Source organism: Mobula birostris, chromosome 4 (assembly GCF_030028105.1).
Source record: "Mobula birostris isolate sMobBir1 chromosome 4, sMobBir1.hap1, whole genome shotgun sequence".
NCBI lineage: Eukaryota > Metazoa > Chordata > Chondrichthyes > Myliobatiformes > Myliobatidae > Mobula > Mobula birostris.
This window is the reverse complement of record NC_092373.1, coordinates 116012567-116032089: the sequence shown is the minus strand read 5'-3', so window position 1 is coordinate 116032089 and position 19523 is coordinate 116012567. Positions and strand designations below refer to the sequence as shown.

Genomic DNA, 19523 nt, shown 5'->3' with positions numbered 1-19523 from the left:
TGGTCCACCAATCCCCCAAATTTGGGGGTTCAGCTCAGGGCCAAAAACCTTGACTGGTAAAACAAAATTGTTATGGAAACGACAGTGAAGAATTTGAGTGTGGCGGTATTCCTGAATCTCCACCCGGGACTTGCATGGCCGACAATAATGAAAACAGAGAGGAAGCTACTGACACGATGAAGGAAGCCCTGACCACCACCAGAGATGGAGGACCTTCACTGCTGCCCTAAATTCCAGTGGTGCAATGGGCAGTAAGAAATAGTGTAAAAGAATGGTGAAGTAGTGTTCACAGAATGTCCAGAAATCTGATGGCAGAGGTGAAGAAACTGTTCCAAAAACATTGAATGTGGGTCTTCATCTCCTGTATCTGCTCCATGACAGTATTAATGAGAAGAGGACATGTCCCCAATACTCTTTATAACGGATGCCACTCTTGATTGTTATTTTAATTATAATCAGAACATTGTGGGCCATTTCAATGGAACGTCTATGATGTACTTGTGCAAAACTACAAAACTGAAATAGTTTCTATTAATTTAGTGAGTAAATGTGGAAAACAAAAAGGTTAAAACACTGAAATTCATCCATGTTTCTACTGATATACAAGCAAGTGAAACATGCAACATATATATGGAGGTAATGAAATATTAATAGGTAACACGGAGGAAGAAAATAATAAAGTATAATATCATATTAAGAAACAAGAATAGAAAACATAGAAAACCTACAGTACAATACAGTCCCTTCAGCCCCCAATTCTGAGCCGGACATGTACTTACTTTAGAAATTACCTGGGGTTACCCATAACCCTCTATTTTTCTAAGTTCCATGTACTTATCCAGGAGCCTCTTAAAAGACCCTATTGTATCCGCCTCCACGACCGTTGCCGGCAGCCCATTCCACACACTCACCACTCGCTGTGCGTAAAAAACATACCCCGACATCTCCTCTGTATCTACTCCCCAACACCTTAAAACTGTGTCCTCTCATGCTAGCCATTTCAGCCTGGGAAGAAGCCTCTGACTATCCACACGATCGAAGCCTCTGACTATCCACACGATCAATGCCTCTCATCATCTTATACACCTCTATCAGGTCACCTCTCATCCTCTGTCGCTCCAAGGAGAAAAGACCAAGTTCACTCAGCCTGTTTTTGTAAGGCATGCTCCCCAATCCAGGCAACATCCTTGTAAATCTCCTCTGCACCCTTTCTATAACTTCCACATTCTTCCTGTAGTGAGGTGACCAGAAATGAGCACAGTACAACAAGTGGGGTCTGACCAGGGTCCTATATAGCTGCAACATTACCTCTCGGCTCTTGAACTCAATCCCACGGTTGATCAAGGCCAATGCACTGTATACCTTCTTAACCACAGAGTCAACCTGTGCAGCAGCTTTGAGTGTCCTATGGACACAGACCCCAAGATCCCTCCGATCCTCTACACTGCCAGGAGTCTTACCATTAATATTATATTCTGCCATCATATTTGACCTACCAAAATGAACCACATCACACTTATCTGGGTTGAACTCCATCTGCCACTTCTCAGCCCATTTCTGCACCCTATCAATGTCCCGCTGTAACCTCTGACAGCCCTCCACACTATCCACAACACCTCCAACCCTTATGTCATCAGCAAATTTGCTAACCCATCCCTCCACTTTCTCATTCAAGTCAAGTCACTTTTTATTGTCATTTCGACCATAACTGCTGGTACAGTACACAGTAAAAATGAGACAATGTTTTTCAGGACTATGGTGTGGTGCTACATGAAACAATACAAAAACTACACTGAACTACGTAAAACAACACAAAACTACACTGGACGACAAACCTACCCAGGACTGCATAAAGTTCACAAAACAGTGCAGGCATTACAATAAATAATAAACAAGACAATAGGCACAGTAGAGGACAGTAAGTTGGTGTCAGTCCAGGCTCTGGGTATTGAGGAGTCTGATGACTTGGAGGAAGAAACTGTTACATAGTCTGGTTGTGAGAGCCCGAATACTTCGGTGCCTTTTGCCAGATGGCAGGAGGGAGAAGAGTTTATATGAGGGGTGCGTGAGGTCCTTCATAATGCTGTTTGCTTTACGGATGCAGTCTGTAGTGTTAATGTTTCTAATGGTGGGAAGAGAGACCCCGATGATCTTCTCAGCTGACCTCACTATCCGCTGCAGGGTCTTGCGATCCAAGATGGTGCAATTTCCGAAAAAAATTACGAAGAGATTGGACATGAATTTGGCGATCTAATTTGAATATTGTTGCATTGTTGAATGTTCTCGGGGTGAGGTCGAGGCACATTCGAGGCGATTGGAGGGAAGCAAAGTCAGAGCAGAGGAGAGGCAGATTTGGGGCCCATCCACCTAAATCGAGAACGAGGTTTGATTGACTTAAGTGCTAGGCCAATTTGGAAAGGCCAGGTACAGGCCGAAATGTGGTGGCAGGCTACAGGCCCGGAGCATGTCGATGTGACCCGAGCCAAGCCCTAGAGCAAAGAACAACCCGATGTTTGGACGATCTAAATGCCGGGCCACATGGATTGAAAAGGCCGGGTGTCGGGACCAGAGGTGAGGATCGGGCCGGTTCTGCTCGAGGCTCTCTGACATTTACCCTGCTCTCTGCTACACTGAGGCTGAAGCTGAGGCCTACAGGAGCTGCTCTGGACTTCGTGTCTGAAGGCTCACTTTCGCTCTAAATGCTATTTGTCTACTTTTACCGTTGGTATGGTTTGCTCTTTCCTCTCTCTCTGCACACTGGGTGTTTGTCAGTCCTCCTTTTTGGGCTTGGAGCACAAGTAAATATTAGCTGAGTAGCATGGATTAGAGGCAATCTGTATAAATAAATGGGAAGTCTGCAGTAGGGCTGGATGGCAGCCGGAGGGAGGTGGCTTATAGGAGCATGAACGATGCAGATGAAATGGGCCAAGTGACCTGTTTCTAACCTATTCATGCCAAGTAGAATCTGTAATAATAAATGGTTTAATCAATTGGACTGTACTCCATTATAGTTTTACAAAAATATCTCCATAAAAGGCAATTCCTTTCACATTAATTTTCTTACATGCTCTATGCAATGAGGATTTTTAAGAGTGATGCATGTTAATTAGAAAAAAGTTAGTAAAAATTTTCAAGACAGTTTTGATGAGGTTGCTGTTTTAGTACAATGTCTTGGCCACCAGGGACTGAAAAATAACAATCTGACTGCCTAATGCCTTCTGACTGCCTAATGACCTCTTTAAGCCTTTTGCTCTGTGCAATGAAAATCCTGAATGTGTTATTGAATTCTTGGTGTGTGTGCTGGCTAAAAACTACCCCATCGGGTAGCAATTATTATTGTACAATTACATTCATCACATTTTTATTCTCTTTTTTTGATCCTAGGCCTGGAATATAATTTCACAATAGAAACCATGTGATGACAAAGATATGCTCTGTTATTAAATACAACTTGGCAAACAACTAAACAAAATATACTGAAATTGAAGAGAACAGGTCACAAAGCTCTCAAAGAGACAATTGCAGAAGGTCACTGAGAAAGGTGAAGAGGGAAATGAATCAGAGACAAATTAGAAGAATGTGCTAGGAAGAGAAGCTTGAAAAGCAAGAGAAATGGGTCAGGGCAAGGAAGTCATTGTCCTGTTGACATCACAACTGTGAAATTGGAAAGCTTCAAAAAATATTGTGCTAACGTTTCATGGTGTTACGAACTCTTGTTTGCTGGTATCCATTAAAGATTTCCTCTGACTTTAATGTCCGATGACTTGAGATGTCAACATTACGGTGTCAAGTAGAAAAATGTTCCAAATGGACAGAAAGTTCATGAGGTTGGGAAAATAAGACCCTACACACCCAACTTCAGCTGTCCAAATAAGACTTCTCTCATACAGTTGTGAAGGTTACTTGGGCATTGTTTAATCTGGTTGCTTGTACAGCTGTAGCATAATTGTATCACAGAGCACTTTCCAAAAATGGTCTCATTGTTTACTGCTATCACTTTAACGTTAAACTATTTGACTGAAAGCTTTTGATTATCTGACAAAATTCAACTTTTAGTTCTCAATTTTTTTTTGAGAGGATCAACACCGAACCATAGCATGGGAATATTAGTCTTTGTCACCCATTTCCTCTTGTCCTTCTTCATTCTGATCATACTGGGTAAAGCAAAAGGGAAAGCAATATCAAAATTCTTCTTTAAAAAACGGGTCTTTCTTTTTTAAAACACAAGAAATCCAGCAGATGCTGGAAATCCAACGCTATAAACTCAAAATGCTGGAAGAACTCAGCAGGCCAAGCAGCATCCATGGAAATGAAAAAAGAATCAATGTTTTGGGCTGAGAGGAGAGTGGACCAAAGGAGAAAGGGAAGGGGGACACCACGGGCAGGTGTTATGGAGGTGAGAAGAAGGAAGGGGCCAGAGTGGGGAATAGAAGAGGACAGGGGGAGGGAATCTCTTTTTTACCCCTGAAAGGAGAAATTGGTATTTATGTCACTGGGTTGGAGTCTACCCAGATGGAATATAAGGTATTGCTCTTCCACCCTGAGGGACTCCATGGACTGAGAATGGGAATCAGAGTTAAAAAGGAAATTTCACTTTAGGCGGATGGTTCAGAGGTGCGGAGGACCCCAATTTACGAGGGGTCTCACCACAGTTGAGGAGGCTGCATTGGAGCACTGCATACAATAGACGACACCAGCAGATTTGCACATGAAACGTTGGAACGACTGCTTGGGGCCCTGAATAGAGGTGAGGGAGGAAGTGAATGGGCAGGTGTAGCACTTAGACCACTTGCAGAGATAAATGCCGGGAGGAAGATTAGTGGGGAGGGACGAATGAACAAGGGAATCTCAGAGGGAGTGATTCTTATGGAAAGCGTAAAGAAGGGAGAGGTGGCAAAGATAAGTTTGGTGGTGGGATCTCTTTGGAGATGGTGGAAGTTGCAGGGAATGACGTGTTGGATGAAGAGGCTCATGGTGTGGTAGGAAAGGACAAGAGGAACTCTATCACTGTTAAGGTGACAGGAAGATAGGGTGAGCGTGGATGTCCAGGAAATGGAGGAGCTGCAGGTGAAGGCAGCATCAATGGTGGAGGAAAGGAAACAGCATTCTTTGATGGAGGAGGGCACCTCGGATGTCTGGAAAGGAAAGCCTCATCCTGGGAACAGATGCGGTGGATAAGAAGGAACTGAGGAAAGGGAATAGCAATTTTACTGGAGGCAGGGAGGGAGAGGGATAGTCATGATAGCTGTGGAAATCAGTAGGTTCATCAAAGATGTTGGTTAAAAACTCGTCTCCAGAGATGTAAACAGAGAGATCGAGAAAGAGGAGAGAGGTGTCAGAGATGGACCAAGTGAACTTAAGGGCCGGGTGGAAGTCAGGCTATTAAGAAGGCAAATGGAAAAAGGGAAGGGGAAAGGGCAGGCAGAGCAGGGTTCCCCTGTGGCCATTCCCCTCAACAACAAGTATACCGCATTGGATACTGTTGGGGGGGATGACTTACCTGGGACTAGCTGCAGTAGTCGGATCTCTGGCACTGAGTCTGGTTCTGCAGTGCAGAAGGGAGGAGGGAGAAAGAGGAGAGCGGTAGTGATAGGGGACTCGATAGTTAGAGGTGCAGATAGGAGGTTCTGTGTTCGTGACAGAGAGTTCAGGATGGTTTGTTGCCTCCCGGGTGCCAGGGTCAAGGATGTCTCTGATCGATTGCATGACATTCTGAAGTGGGAGGGTGATCAGCCAGATGTCGTGGTGCACATCGGTACCAATGACATAGCAAGGAAAAGTGAGGAGGTCCTGGAGAGTAAGTATAGAGAGGTTGGTAGGAAGTTGAAAAGCAGGACCTCGAGGGTGGTAATCTCAGGATTGCTACCTGTGCTAGGTGCCAGTGAGGGTAGGAATAGGATGCTCTGGAGGAGGAACAAGTGGCTGAGGAACTGGTGTAGGGGGCAGGGTTTCAGATTTCAGGATCATTGGGACCTCTTCTGGGGCAGGTGGGACCCGTACGAGAGAGATGGGTTACACTTGAACTACAAGGGGACCAATATCCTTTTAGGGAGGTTTGTTAGGGCTATTGGGGAGGCTTTAAACTAGATTTGCAGGGGGATGGGAACCAGACTGCCAGAGCTGACAGTGTAGCTGGGATGAAAATAAATGATGTTGAAAGTTTAAGCAAATCCGCTGATAGAAAGGTTGTGAGTGGTGGTAAAAATCTTCTGAGGTGTATATATTTCAATGCTAGGAGTATTGCGGGGAAGGCGGATGAGTTGAGGGCGTGGATTGACGCGTGGAATTATGATGTTGTAGCAATTAGTGAAACTTGGCTACAGGAGGGGCAGGACTGGCAGCTTAATATTCCAGGGTTCCGATGTTTCAGATGTGATCGAGGCAGAGGAATGAAAGATGGGGGAGTAGCATTGCTTGTTAGGGAAAATATTACAGCAGTGCTCAGGCAGGACAGATTAGAAGGCTTGTCTACTGAGTCCTTGTGGGTGGAGCTGAGAAACAGGAAAGGTATGGCCACATTAGTGGGATTGTATTACAGACCACCCAATAGTCAACGAGACTTGGAAGAGCAAATCAGCAGAGAGATAGCAGGCAACTGCAGGAAACATAAATTTGTGGTGGTAGGGGATTTTAATTTTCCATACGTTGATTGGGACTCCCATACTGTTAGGGGTCTAGATGGTTTAGAGTTTGTAAAATGTGTTCAGGGAAGTTTTCTAAATCAATATATACAGGGACCAACTAGAGGGGATACAATATTGGATCTCCTGTTAGGAAACGAATTAGGGCAAGTGACAGAAGTCTGTGTAGGGGAGCACTTTGGTTCCAGTGACCATAACACCATTAGTTTCAATTTGATCATGGACAAGGATAGATCTGGTCCTAGGGTTGAGGTTCTGAACTGGAAGAAGGCCAAATTTGAAGAAATGAGAAAGGATCTAAAAAGCGTGGATTGGGACAGGTTGTTCTCTGGCAAAGATGTGATTGGTAGGTGGGAAGCCTTCAAAGGGGAAATTTTGAGAGTGCAGAGTTTGTAAGTTCCTGTCAGGATTAAAGGCAAATTGAATAGGAATAAGGAACCTTGGTTCTCAAGGGATATTGCAACTCTGATAAAGAAGAAGAGGGAGTTGTATGAAATGTATAGGAAACAGGGGGTAAATCAGGTGCTTGAGGAGTATAAGAAGTGCAAGAAAATACTTAAGAAAGAAATCAGGAGGGCTAAAAGAAGACATGGGGTTGCCTTGGCAGTCAAAGTGAAGGATAATCCAAAGAGCTTTTACAAGTATATTACGAGCAAAAGGATTGTAAGGGATAAAATTGGTCCTCTTGAAGATCAGAGTGGTCGGCTTTGTGCGGAACCAAAGGAAATGGGGGAGATCTTAAATAGGTTTTTTGCGTCTGTATTTACTAAGGAAGCTGGCATGAAATCTATGGAATTGAGGGAATCAAGTAGTGAGACCATGGAAACTGTACAGATTGAAAAGGAGGAGGTGCTTGCTGTCTTGAGGAAAATTAAAGTGGATAAATCCCCGGGACCTGACAGAGTGTTCCCTCGGACCTTGAAGGAGACTAGTGTTGAAATTGCAGGGGCCCTGGCAGAAATATTTAAAATGTCGCTGTCTACGGCTGAAGTGCTGGAGGATTGGAGAATGGCTCATGTTGTTCCGTTGTTTAAAAAAGGATCGAAAAGTAACCCGGGAAATTATAGGCCGGTGAGTTTAACGTCAGTAGTAGGTAAGTTATTGGAGGGAGTACTAAGAGACAGAATCTACAAGCATTTGGATAGACAGGGGCTTATTAGGGAGAGTCAACATGGCTTTGTGCGTGGTAGGTCATGTTTGACTAATCTGTTGGAGTTTTTCGAGGAGGTTACCAGGAAAGTGGATGAGGGGAAGGCAGTGGATGTTGTCTACATGGACTTCAGTAAGGCCTTTGACAAGGTCCCGCATGGGAGGTTAGTTAGGAAAATTCAGTCGCTAGGTATACATGGAGAGGTGGTAAATTGGATTAGACATTGGCTCGATGGAAGAAGCCAGAGAGTGGTGGTAGAGAATTGCTTCTCCGAGTGGAGGCCTGTGACTAGTGGTGTGCCACAGGGATCAGTGCTGGGTCCATTGTTATTTGTCATCTATATCAATGATCTGGATGATAATGTGGTAAATTGGATCAGCGAGTTTGCTGATGATACAAAGATTGGAGGTGTAGTAGACAGTGAGGAAGGTTTTCAGAGCCTGCAGAGGGACTTGGACCAGCTGGAAAAATGGGCTGAAAAATGGCAGATGGAGTTTAATACTGACAAGTGTGAGGTATTGCACGTTGGAAGGACAAACCAACGTAGAACATACAGGGTTAATAGTAAGGCACTGAGGAGTGCAGTGGAACAGAGGGATCTGGGAATACAGATACAAAATTCCCTAAAAGTGTCGTCACAGGTATATAGGGTCGTAAAGAGATCTTTTGGTACATTGGCCTTTATTAATCGAAGTATTGAGTATAAGAGCTGGAATGTTATGATGAGGTTGTATAAATCATTGGTGAAGCCGAATCTGGAGTATTGTGTTCAGTTTTGGTCACCAAATTACAGGAAGGATATAAATAAGGTTGAAAGAGTGCAGAGAAGGTTTACAAGGAAGTTGCCGGGACTTGAGAAACTCAGTTACAGAGAAAGGTTGAATAGGTTAGGACTTTATTCCCTGGAGCGTAGAAGAATGAGGGCAGATTTGATAGAAGTATATAAAATTATGATGGGTATAGATAGAGTGAATGCAAGCAGGCTTTTTCCACTGAGGCAAGGGGAGAAAAAAACCAGAGGACATGAGTTAAGGGTGAGGGGGGAAAAGTTTAAAGGGAACATTAGGGGGAGCTTCTTCACACAGAGAGTGGTGGGAGTATGAAATGAGCTGCCAGACGAGGTGGTAAATGCGGGTTCTTTTTTAACATTTAAGAATAAATTGGACAGATACATGGATGGGAGGTGTATGGAGGGATATGGTCCGTGTGCAGGTCAGTGGGACTAGGCAGAAAATGGTTCGGCACAGCCAAGAAGGGCCAAAGGGCCCGTTTCTGTGCTGTGGTTTCTATGGTTTCTATGGAACGTTGGCCTTCATTGCTAGAGCGATTGAATTTAAGAGCAAGGAGGTTGTGTTGCAACTGTACAGAGTACTGGTGAGACTGCTCCTGGAGAACTGTGTGCAGTTCTGGTCTCCTTACTTCAGGAAAGATATGCCGGCTTTGAAGGCGGTACAGAAAAGGTTCACCAGGTTGATTCCAGAGATGTAGGGGTTAGGCTATGAGGAGAGATTGAGTCAGCTGGGACTGTACTGGCTGGAATTTCAGAAGAATGAGAGGAGATCTTATAAAATCATATAAAATTATGAAAGGGATAGATAACATAGAGGCAGGAAAGCTGTTCCCACTGGTAGGTGAGACTAGAACTAGGAGACATAGCCTCAAGATTCGGAGCAGTAGATTTAAGACGGAGATGAGGAGGAACTGCTTTTCCCAAAGAGTGGTGAATCTGTGGAATTCTCTGCCCAATGAAGCAGTGGAGGCTAGCTCAGTAAATATAATTAAGACAAGGTTGGATAGATTTTTGCATAGTAGGGGAATTAAGGGTTATGGGGAAAAGGCAGGTATTGGAGGTGAGTCCGTGGCCAGATCACCCATGATCTTATGGATGGTGGAGCGGGTTCGATGGATCAGATGACCTACTCCTGCTCCTATTTCTTACGTTCTTATAAATTGGGAGCAAGGTTGATGATATTGATGAGCTCAGCATGAAGTAGCACCAATGCAGTGATCAATGTAGCGGAGGAAGAGTAGAGGCGCATGACCAGGGAAAGCTTGGAATGTGGACTGTTCCATCTGGCCAATAAAAAGGCAGGCAGAGCTGGGCCCCTCGGCTAATGCTCAGGTGTGGAGAAAGTGGGAGGAGCCGTAAGAGAAATTGTTGGGCGAGGACCATTTCTGCCAGACAAAGGAGAGTAGTGGTGGAGAGAAACTGCTTGATTCTTTTACAGAGAAAGAAGTGGAGAGCATTAGAGGCTCCTCGATGGCAGATAGCAGTGTGTAGAGACTGGACATCCATGGTGAAAATAAGGGGTTCAGGGCCAGGGAGTTTGAAGTTCGTGTGGAGATCGACAGCATGAGAAGTATTGCAGATGTAGTTGGGAAAGGTCGGAACCAAGGCGATAGACTGGACTCGAGGCTTGAGGACACAAGTTCTGTCAGTGGGGAAGGAGTGGCAGAGGCAATGGACCTACCTGGACAATCGCATTTGTGGATCTTGGGTAGGAGCTCAGTGTGGGTAAGGAAGCTGTGAGATTGGTGGCCTTGGATGGGAGTTCTCTAGAGTTGATTAGCCAGTGATGGTGTTGGAGACAGCTTTCTGATAGTCCGGCGTGGGGTCCTTTTCAAGGGGTAAATAAGAGGAGGCATGTGAGAGTTGATGCCTGGCCTCAGCAAGGGAAAGGTCAGTCTGTCACATTGTGTCAGCACCCCCTTTGTCTGCGGGTTTGATGGTAAGGTTGGGATTGGTGTGGAGGGAGTGGAGGGCAGTGACTTCAGAGGGAGAAGGTTTTCTTTTAAAAATGGGGGACTTTAAAGGTTTTTTTTTTTAACAAACTATCTCTCAGTGGCAGAATCAAGAATAGAACATCAAAAGTGATGACGTTAAATAAATTCACCATGTTTCCAGATAAATAACTACATGAAACTGAGTGTTACTAAGTATTACTTAGTATTACTTAGTAGTACTGCTAAGTATTACTGACACTGTATAGACATTTAGATATTTGTGAAACTAACATGACAGATGGACAAGAACATCAGATTCCCAGGAAACATACTCATCTCCCGACCAGCAGGCTGTACAGTAAAGACAATTGCTTCATGTTGGCCTTCCTTGCTCTCATTTGCTTAAAAACAAAAAGAACATTAGAATATACACGTATATATAAAGACTTCTCTACCATTCCATAGGTCGTCATAGATATTTTCCTTAACTTTACATTCCTGCCTGACACTCGATTACTTGGATCCATGGATTACAAAAATATGTTGGTCTGAGTCTTGAACGTGCTCAATAGTCGAGCACCCACAATTCTCTGAGATGCAAAACTCTAAGGATTTCCAGTCCCAAGTGATAAAATTCCTCTTCACTTCAAACCCGAATGACTGACCCCTTTTCCTGAGATCAAGCCCCCTTGTTTTAAATTTTCTGGCAAGCAAGACAACCTCTCAACAACAAATGAGACCATCTCTCGTTCATCTGAATTTCACACAACAGAAGCATTCTCTAGTCAGTCCCTTTCACTTTTGGAAGGAGCCCTCTCACTCCAAGAAACTTTCGCTGTGGTGCTTCTATGACAGACATAATCCTGTAGAGCAGACCGAATGCCTGCACTCCATTTAAACTGGAAGAAGGCACGTTTAGGACATACTACAACACAGGAACAGGCCATTCGGTTCTTTGTGCCTGCAATGATTGTGTTGCCACATTAAACTAAAAATAGAGAACATTTACAAGGATGTTGCCGGTCCTGAAGGACCTGAGTTATAAGGAAAGATTGAATAGATTAGGACAAAATTATGAGGTGTATAGATAGGGTAAATGCAAGGCAGGCATTTTCCATTGAGGTTGGGTGGGACTACAACTAGAGATCATAGGTTAAGGGTGAAAGGTTGAAATTTAAGGGAACCTGAGGGGGAACCTTCACTTAGAGGGTTGCGAGAGTGCGGAACAAGCTGCCAGCGCAAGTGGTGCATCCGAGCTCGATTTGAAAGCTTAAGTGAAGTTTAGATGGGCATACGGATGGTAAGGGTATGGAGAGCTATAGTTCCGCTGCAATAGACAGCTTAAGTGGTTCGGCATGGACTAGATGGGCTGAAGGGTTTGTTTGGCCTGTACTTTTCTATGACTCTATAAGTCTGTCTGTCTGCACAAGATCCATATTCCCACAACTTCCCTGGTCCCCTGCCTGTTTATGTACCTGCGTAAATGCCTCTGCCATACCTCAGTATCAGGTGTGGGTAAGTGTACCGAGAGTCACCAGTCGGAAAAAAAAAAACAGACGGTAAGCCTCAACAGCACATTAGTGCAAAGGGGTTTTATTTAGTGCCAGGTGGAAAAGAGAGCAAACCCCTGTCCAAAAGTTGTGAAGAAAAAGTATTGACAAATAGACAAATGAAAACAAATGTACAAAAACTTACAAATACAGAGAGACTTCCTCCTCAACACACTTTGTCCTTAAGTTTCCAATATAACTATTCTCCAACTTCCACACCTGAGGGTTTAAACCTGCCTCCACCCCTCCACCTGGCCTAGAAGGACCAGGAAATTCTACCGTTGTTCTGCGGGGTAGGTGGGGGGGAGGTTATCATATGACCAGACCATAATAATTATTTCAGATGCAGAATTGGAACATTTAAAACAGGGATTCTAACATCCTACAGTTTTATTCCACAACAAATGTCTTAGTTAAACCCATAGATCAGTGTCCACATGCTCAGATGAATACAAAATAATTCAAGCAACACACACAAAATGCTGGAGGAACTCAGCAGGCCAGGCTACATCTATGGAAAAGAGTACAGTTGACGTTTCAGGCTGAGACCCTTCAGCAGGACTGGAGAATAAAAGGTGAGGAGTCAGAGTTAAAAGGTGGGGGGAGGGAGGGAGAAACGCAAGGTGATAGGTGAAACCAGGAGGGGGAAAGGTGAAGTAAAGACCTGGGAAGTTGGTGAAAAAGATGCAGAGTTGGAGAAGGGGGTATCTGATGTGAGAGGACACAGAGGGAAACACTCAGGCTACACCCAGCTTGGAGGAACAACACCTTATATTCTGTCTGGGTAGCCTCCAACCTGATGACACGAAGATCGATTTCCCAAACTCCTGGCAATGGCCTCCTACCCGCCCACCCGCCTCCACGATTCTCCACCCCCATTTCCCCCTCACTTTATGTCCTTGCCTACCCATCGCCTCCCTCTGGCACTCCACCCCCTTTTCTTTCTTCCATGGTCTTCTATCCTCTCCTATTGATTTACAACACAGCTACAGAGATTCCGGGCCTGCTACCAGAGAACACAATGACTGGTTTGATGAGAACTATGTCAACATCAAACAAGTGCTGGATGAGAAACATCATCTACACAAAGCTTTCCTCAGTGACCCAGTGACACCTTCAATAACATACATCACATACATCACAAACTATGCCAGATGCAAACTATCCCGGCTGAGCAACAAAGCTGATGAGATCCATCCATATGCAGACAGATATGATTGAAAGAACTTTTATGCTGCACTAAAATGAGACCGCAGTCCCACATCATGAGAGTCATCCTCTCTCCTTAGTACTGATGGGGTCACACTGAATATAGACAAAGAGAAAGTTCTTCATAGATAGGCTGAGCACTTTAACAGTGTTCTGAATCATCCTTCGACTATAAGGCCACCAATCGCCTGCCCCAGGTAACTGTCGATGAAGCACTGGATGGTCCACCAACCTTAGCCGAGACCCAGAAAATGATACATCAGCTCTGTAGTAGCAAAGCACCTGGATCAGACACAATACCAGCTGAGGCCTACAAGGAAGGAGGTGCAATGCTAACAGGAAAGCTCCATCAGCTCTTCCAACTCATGTGGCAGCAAGAGATGATCCCACAGACATTTAAAGACATATCCATCACCCACTTGTATAAGCAAAAAGGAAACTGACAGTCCTGCAATAACTGTCAGGGAATATCATAAGACAATAAGACATAGGAGTTGAATTAGGCCGTTTGGCCCGAGTCTGCTCCGCCTTTCAATCATGGCTGAACCTTTGTTCCCTTCCTCAGACCCACTCCCCGGCCTTCTCCCCGTAACCTTTGATGCTGTATCCAATCAAGAGCCTATCAATCTCAATACACCCAACCTGACCTCTACAGCTACTTGTGGTAACAAATTCCACAAATTCACCATTCTCTGACTTCAGAAATTTATCCACATTTCTGTTTCAAATGGACAACCCTCTATCCTGAGGCTGTGCCCTCTTGTCCTAGACTTTCCCACCATGGGAAACATCCTTTCCACATCTACTCTTTCTAGGCCTTTTGACATTCGAAAGGTTTCAATGAGATCCTCCCTCAGCCTTCTGAATTCCGGTGAGTACAGACCCAGAGCCATCAAGTGTTCCTCATATGTTAACCCTTTCGTTCCTGGAATCATCCTTGTGAACCTCCTCTGAACCTTCTCCAATACCAGCACATTTTTTCTTAGATGAGGAGCCCAAAACTGTTCACAGTACTCAAGGTGAGACTCCACCAGTGCCTTATAAAGCCTCAGCTTCACATCTCTACTCTTGTATATAAGACCTCTTGAAATGAGTGCTAACATTACATTTGCCTTCCTCACCACAAACTCTACCTGCATGTTAACCTTTAGCATGTTCTGCACAAGGACTCCTAAGTCTCTTTGCATCTCAGATTTTTGAATTTCTCTGTTTAGAGAATAATCTGCATATTTATTTGGACTACCAAAGTGCATGACCATGCATTTTCCATTTGCCACTTTCTTGCCCATTCCCCTAATCTGTCTAAGTTCTTCTAGAGCTCACCTGTTTCATCAACACTACCTGCCCCTCCACCAATCTTCCTATCACCTGCAAACCTGGAAACAAAGACATCTATTCCATCATCTAAATCACTGATATACAGTATAAAACGAAGTGGTTGCAATATTGACCTCTGCGAAACAGCACTAGGCACTGGCAGTCAACCAGACAAGGTTCTTTTTATCCCCACTCGCTGCCTCCTACCAATCAGCCAATGCTCTGACCATGCCTGTAACTTTCCTGTAATACCATGGGCTCTTAACTTGGTAAGCTGCCTCATGTATTGGACCTTGCTGCCTGTCACAGATCTTCACCAGGCTTCTTCTCAGCCATCTCACATCACACTTTAACCAGGGACTCCTACCAGAGAGCCAATGTGGATTCCAGAAAGAGCGCAGGACTATCCATATGATGTTTGCTGCAAGGCAGCTGGAAGAGAACTGTCAGAAGCAAAATGCTGACCTGTTCTCCTGCTATGTCGATCTGACCATGACCTTTTGACACTGTTCACAGACAGGCTCCGTGAAAGATCATGGTAAAGCACGGATGTCCAAGGAAATTCATCACTATTGAGCAGAAATTCCATGATGGCATGCACGCTAGAGATCAGGAAAATGGTGAGACATCCAGGCCCTTCCCTGTCTCAAGCAGGGTCAACCAGGGCTGCACCTTGGCACCAATGCTATTCAGTCGGATGTTTTCCATCATGTTGACTGAAGGCTTCAGAGACGGTGACGTAGACATTGTCATCAGATTCTGTACCGATGGAAACTGTTCAAACTCAGGAGGCTCCAAGCAAAAGCTAAGGTTCTGACAGACATCATCAGAGACTTCCTTCCAGCCAGTGACCACGTCCTCAATGCTGGTACAAAAGATGAGAAGCTGTGCTGTTTCGACAAGTTTTCTGATGTGTGTACCAACTTTGCGCTTACCATCAACACCAAGAAGACTGAAGTAATGCATCAGCCAGTTCCAGGGAAATCACCTGCTGAGCCAAACATCACAATCAGTGGTCAAAGGCTCAACCCAGTGTCCAGGTTCATGAGTCTTGGCAGCACACTGTCCCAGGACATTGTCACTGATGATGAAGTAAATGCTGGGATCGCCAAAGCAAGAGTAACCTTCGGCAGACTTTATACCAACACCTGGTACAGAAGAGGCATAAGTCTACAGACAAAGCTGAAGGTGTCTTGGGCCAAAGTTCTTCCCATTCTGCTTTACGCCTGTGAAACATGGACAGTGTACCCACGGCATGCCAAGAAACTGAACCATTTCCACATATCTTGACCCTGCTGCTACTTGTAAAATCGCCATCCCCTACTCTCAATTCCTCTGACTCTGCCGAATCTGCTCTCGGGATGAGGCTTTTCATTCTAGAATGAAGGAGATGTCTGCCTTTTTAAAAAAAAGGGGCTTCCCTTCCTCCACCATCAACGCTGCCCTCAACTGCATTTCTTCCATTTCACGCACATCTGCTCTTACCCCATCCTCCCGCCACACTACCACCCCACCAGCCTCTGCATCCAGCACATAATTCTCCGAAATTTCCGCCCCCTCCAACTGGATCCCACCGCCAAACATATCTTTCCCTTCCCCCGCCCCCAACTTTCTACTTTCTGCAAGGATCGCTCCCTATATGACTCCCTTGTCCATTCATTCCTCCCCACCGATCTCCCTCCTGGCACTTATCCTTGCAAGCGGAACAAGTGCTACACCTGCCCCTGCACCTCCTCCCTCACTACTATTCAGGACCCCAAACAGTCCTCCAGGTGAGGTGACACTTCACCTGTGAGTCTGTTGGGGTCAAATACTGTGTTTGGTGTTCCTGATTGGAAGACCACTTCACCAAGCATCTATGGCCTGTCCACCAGAACAAGCGGGATCACCCAATAGCCAATCATTTTAATTCCACTTCCTAATCCTATTCCGTTATGTCCATCCATGGCCTCCTCCACTGTTGGGATAAGGCCACACTTAGGTTGGAGGGACAACACCTTATATTCTGGTTGGGTAGCCTCCAACCTGATGGCATGAACATCGATTTCTTAAAGTTCCAGTACAGCTTCCTTCCCCCCTTCACCATTTTCTATCCCCTTGTCCCTCTCTCATGTTATCTCCTTGCCCCCATTGCCTCCCTCTGGTGCTCCTCCCCCCCGATTTTTTTTCTTTCTTCCATGGCCTTCTGTCTCTTTCACCAATCAACTTCCCAGCTCTTTGCTTCATCCCTCCCCCTGCAAGTTTCACCTATCACTTGGCATTTCTCTCTCCCCTCCCCCCACCTTTTAAATCTACTCCTCAGCTTTTTTCTCCAGTCCTGCCAAGGGGTTTCAGCCCGAAACGTCGACTGTACTTTTTCCCACAGATGCTGCCTGGCCTGCTGAGTTCCTCCAGCATTTTGTATGTGTTGCTCACATTTCTACACAGTCTGCCTCAGAAAGCTCCTCAACATTAAATGGCAAGGCAGAATCCCTGGCACTGAGGTACTTACCAAGGTGGGTCTGCCCAGGATCTACACCATCCTGATGCAGTCCCAGTTACACTGGCAGGCCGTGTAGCTCGTATGCCAGACCATCGGCTGCCCAAGAGTCCGCTTCAGGGCAAACTACGGAAAAGAAAGCGTACTACAGAGGCCAAAGGAAATGCTGTGAGGCACCCTGAAAAATTTGTTACACTCAGACCCCGCTCAACACTGAGGATGTGTTCCTCGGAGGTGGAGCGCTTTGTAAAGCAGCGCTAGGCGGGGTCATTATAGCATTATGGACATGTGTGCCTGATTAAGAAAAAAATCAAACCTGAGATATATATTATTTTATGTATACACAGTAATTCATGGAGTAACAAACATGGAAATAGGCCTAAGCTGTGCATCAGTGGAGCAGCAACACATGGCAGCTGCAGCAGTGGAGCGAAGCGGGCGCTGGTTACATCTTAGACAAAGGACCATGCTGTGGGCTCTCCTCCAACTTTGGCCTCTTCTTCAAGTAGGCTCCAAGTTTTGACTGCCTTTTCTTAGGTTTCCTCTCATGAAGCAGTTCTCGGTAGCAGGAAATCGCGTCAGGAACACCTGTCTCTGCCTTATTGCTTCACCCTAGTCAGGGTCATTATCGATGAACTGGTCCATGATTTGTGTGATTGAGGTGCTGCTAGTGCTGAGGAATTTTGTAGTGAGGTCTCTTGCAGGTATTTTCTCTTCTCTATCCATGTCCTCAGATTTACCCAGGATGTATTGCTCTGCCAATTCTCAAAGCTCTTAGTTATTAAGGTTTCACCATGAGAATGCTTTTCAACATCAACCTGATGCTCACCAGTTTCCAAACACTGTATTACTTGCAGTTTCACATCCATGCTAAGGCTTTTCCTAGTCATCTTAGATGTACCACCCTCACTGGAAGTTGCAGGTCATTTTCCAGACATTATGGGTGAAAAAAATGGAATAAATTGGTGAGGGAGTAAGAACATTTTCACATGCAGGGGAAGCAGAGTGTGAACTAATATGTGATTGGCTGTGAGTGGCTCAGAGCGTATGAAAAGCACTCTCATTGGCTGATTGAATGTCTACTGTAATGGCAGCCACACTTGAGAAGTTTTAAGTTTTCGGAATGTCATTTAAAAAAATTTCAATATAGAATTGAATAACTGCACTGTAACAAATCAGCACTACACGGGGCCTGACTGTAAAAGCCTTTGGCACCAACCCAGGATCGAATTGAGTGGCGTTTCTCCCTCCATAAGGGTGCAGTGTGAGGTAGAAAGGACAAATGCAGCTGAGAGAGATGTAGGCTGGCCAGGAAAGCCCGAGCCAGCAATCTCCAACCTAACGTGGCTGCTATCTTTTGTCCACACTGCCAAAGAACATTCTTAGTGTGGTTTGGCCTTTTCAGCCACCTGTGTATCCACAGACAAGTCCAGCCCCTACAAATCGCAAATGACTAGAGTGGTTCTTAACGTTGCATGATGGATGAATGAATGAACTGTGGTCTCCAGTTGTCCAGTTTGCTGAACTTAACCTCAAATAAAAACAATGTGGTCATGTGCTTGCTTATTTACACGGTAAACTTGTTGATCTATATTTCAATCTTAATATTCTTAGCCTTACTTTCACATTTTTTGAAGGTCTTGCCCTTTTCTACTCAAGAAAAATAGTTGCACACTTTAAACTTTTGTCTCTTAATCAGCTGAAAATAATTGATCCATCAGTGCATGCTGCATCTTCAGCCATTGTACCTTATAAGCTCTTGAACCTGATCACTACATTTCTACCTCCCAACCTTTCATTCCACCTTTAAAATGATCCTTCGTACTTAGCGCAGTTTTTGGGCCTTCCCTTCCAATAACTGATGCTTTGTATCAACTTTCAGATAATTGTGAAAGTGCTTATAAATGAAAATGAAATGCACAAAGTCTTTACAATACGGTTATTTTCAATTGCTGTTTGTGTTGGGGAATTTTAGCTTCAACATTGATGACTCGTGCACTCCTCTAAATAGGAATTGGATATCATTTTTACAAGCTTTAAGGTGACTTTAATTAACTAATTTTTGTTTTTCTTGCACTCATACCACTGGAAGAACACTGGCCCTTCACATGCAGAGACTGGAGGAGGCAATTCTGTTGTGGGCTGGGTTTTGGCAGACTTTGGGCTACTAACTTTAGAAGCATTAAAATAATGATGTGTAAAAGTCATCATAGGACCACGACCCAGTACAATCACAAATTTAGAATTTAGAAGCAGCTCTGGTGTATTTAATTAGATACTTCTATGCAAGAAAAGGAAAGGGCATGGCCGTCTCAGTTGGTTCCAGCTGTCTGGAAAGAGGATTCTGAGGTACTTGCGGACAGGATACAACAAAATCATAAAATAATTCAGCATCATATTAATGTGATGAAACGCTATTGGAAAGTTTTCAAAACCAGCAGCAAGTTATTTAT

At 44.7% G+C, this 19523-nt stretch overlaps 1 protein-coding gene across 3 annotated transcripts in view; it reads right to left on the bottom strand.

Annotated features, from left to right (window-relative positions):
- The window catches only part of acox3 (acyl-CoA oxidase 3, pristanoyl), a 167058-nt gene that overhangs the window by 68654 nt on the left and 78881 nt on the right, over positions 1-19523 (bottom strand). Inside the window, exons 14-15 of one of the 3 annotated variants that reach the window (XM_072255946.1) lie at positions 10807-10916; positions 3386-4154 (exon numbers count right to left, since the gene is read on the bottom strand). The exons of the other annotated variants lie outside the window; for them this stretch is intronic. Of the exons in view, the coding sequence (XP_072112047.1) occupies positions 4107-4154; positions 10807-10916 (158 nt within the window). The 3' untranslated portion in view covers positions 3386-4106. Of the gene's footprint in view, positions 1-3385; positions 4155-10806; positions 10917-19523 lie in introns of those variants that run through there. 3 annotated transcript variants of the gene reach the window in all.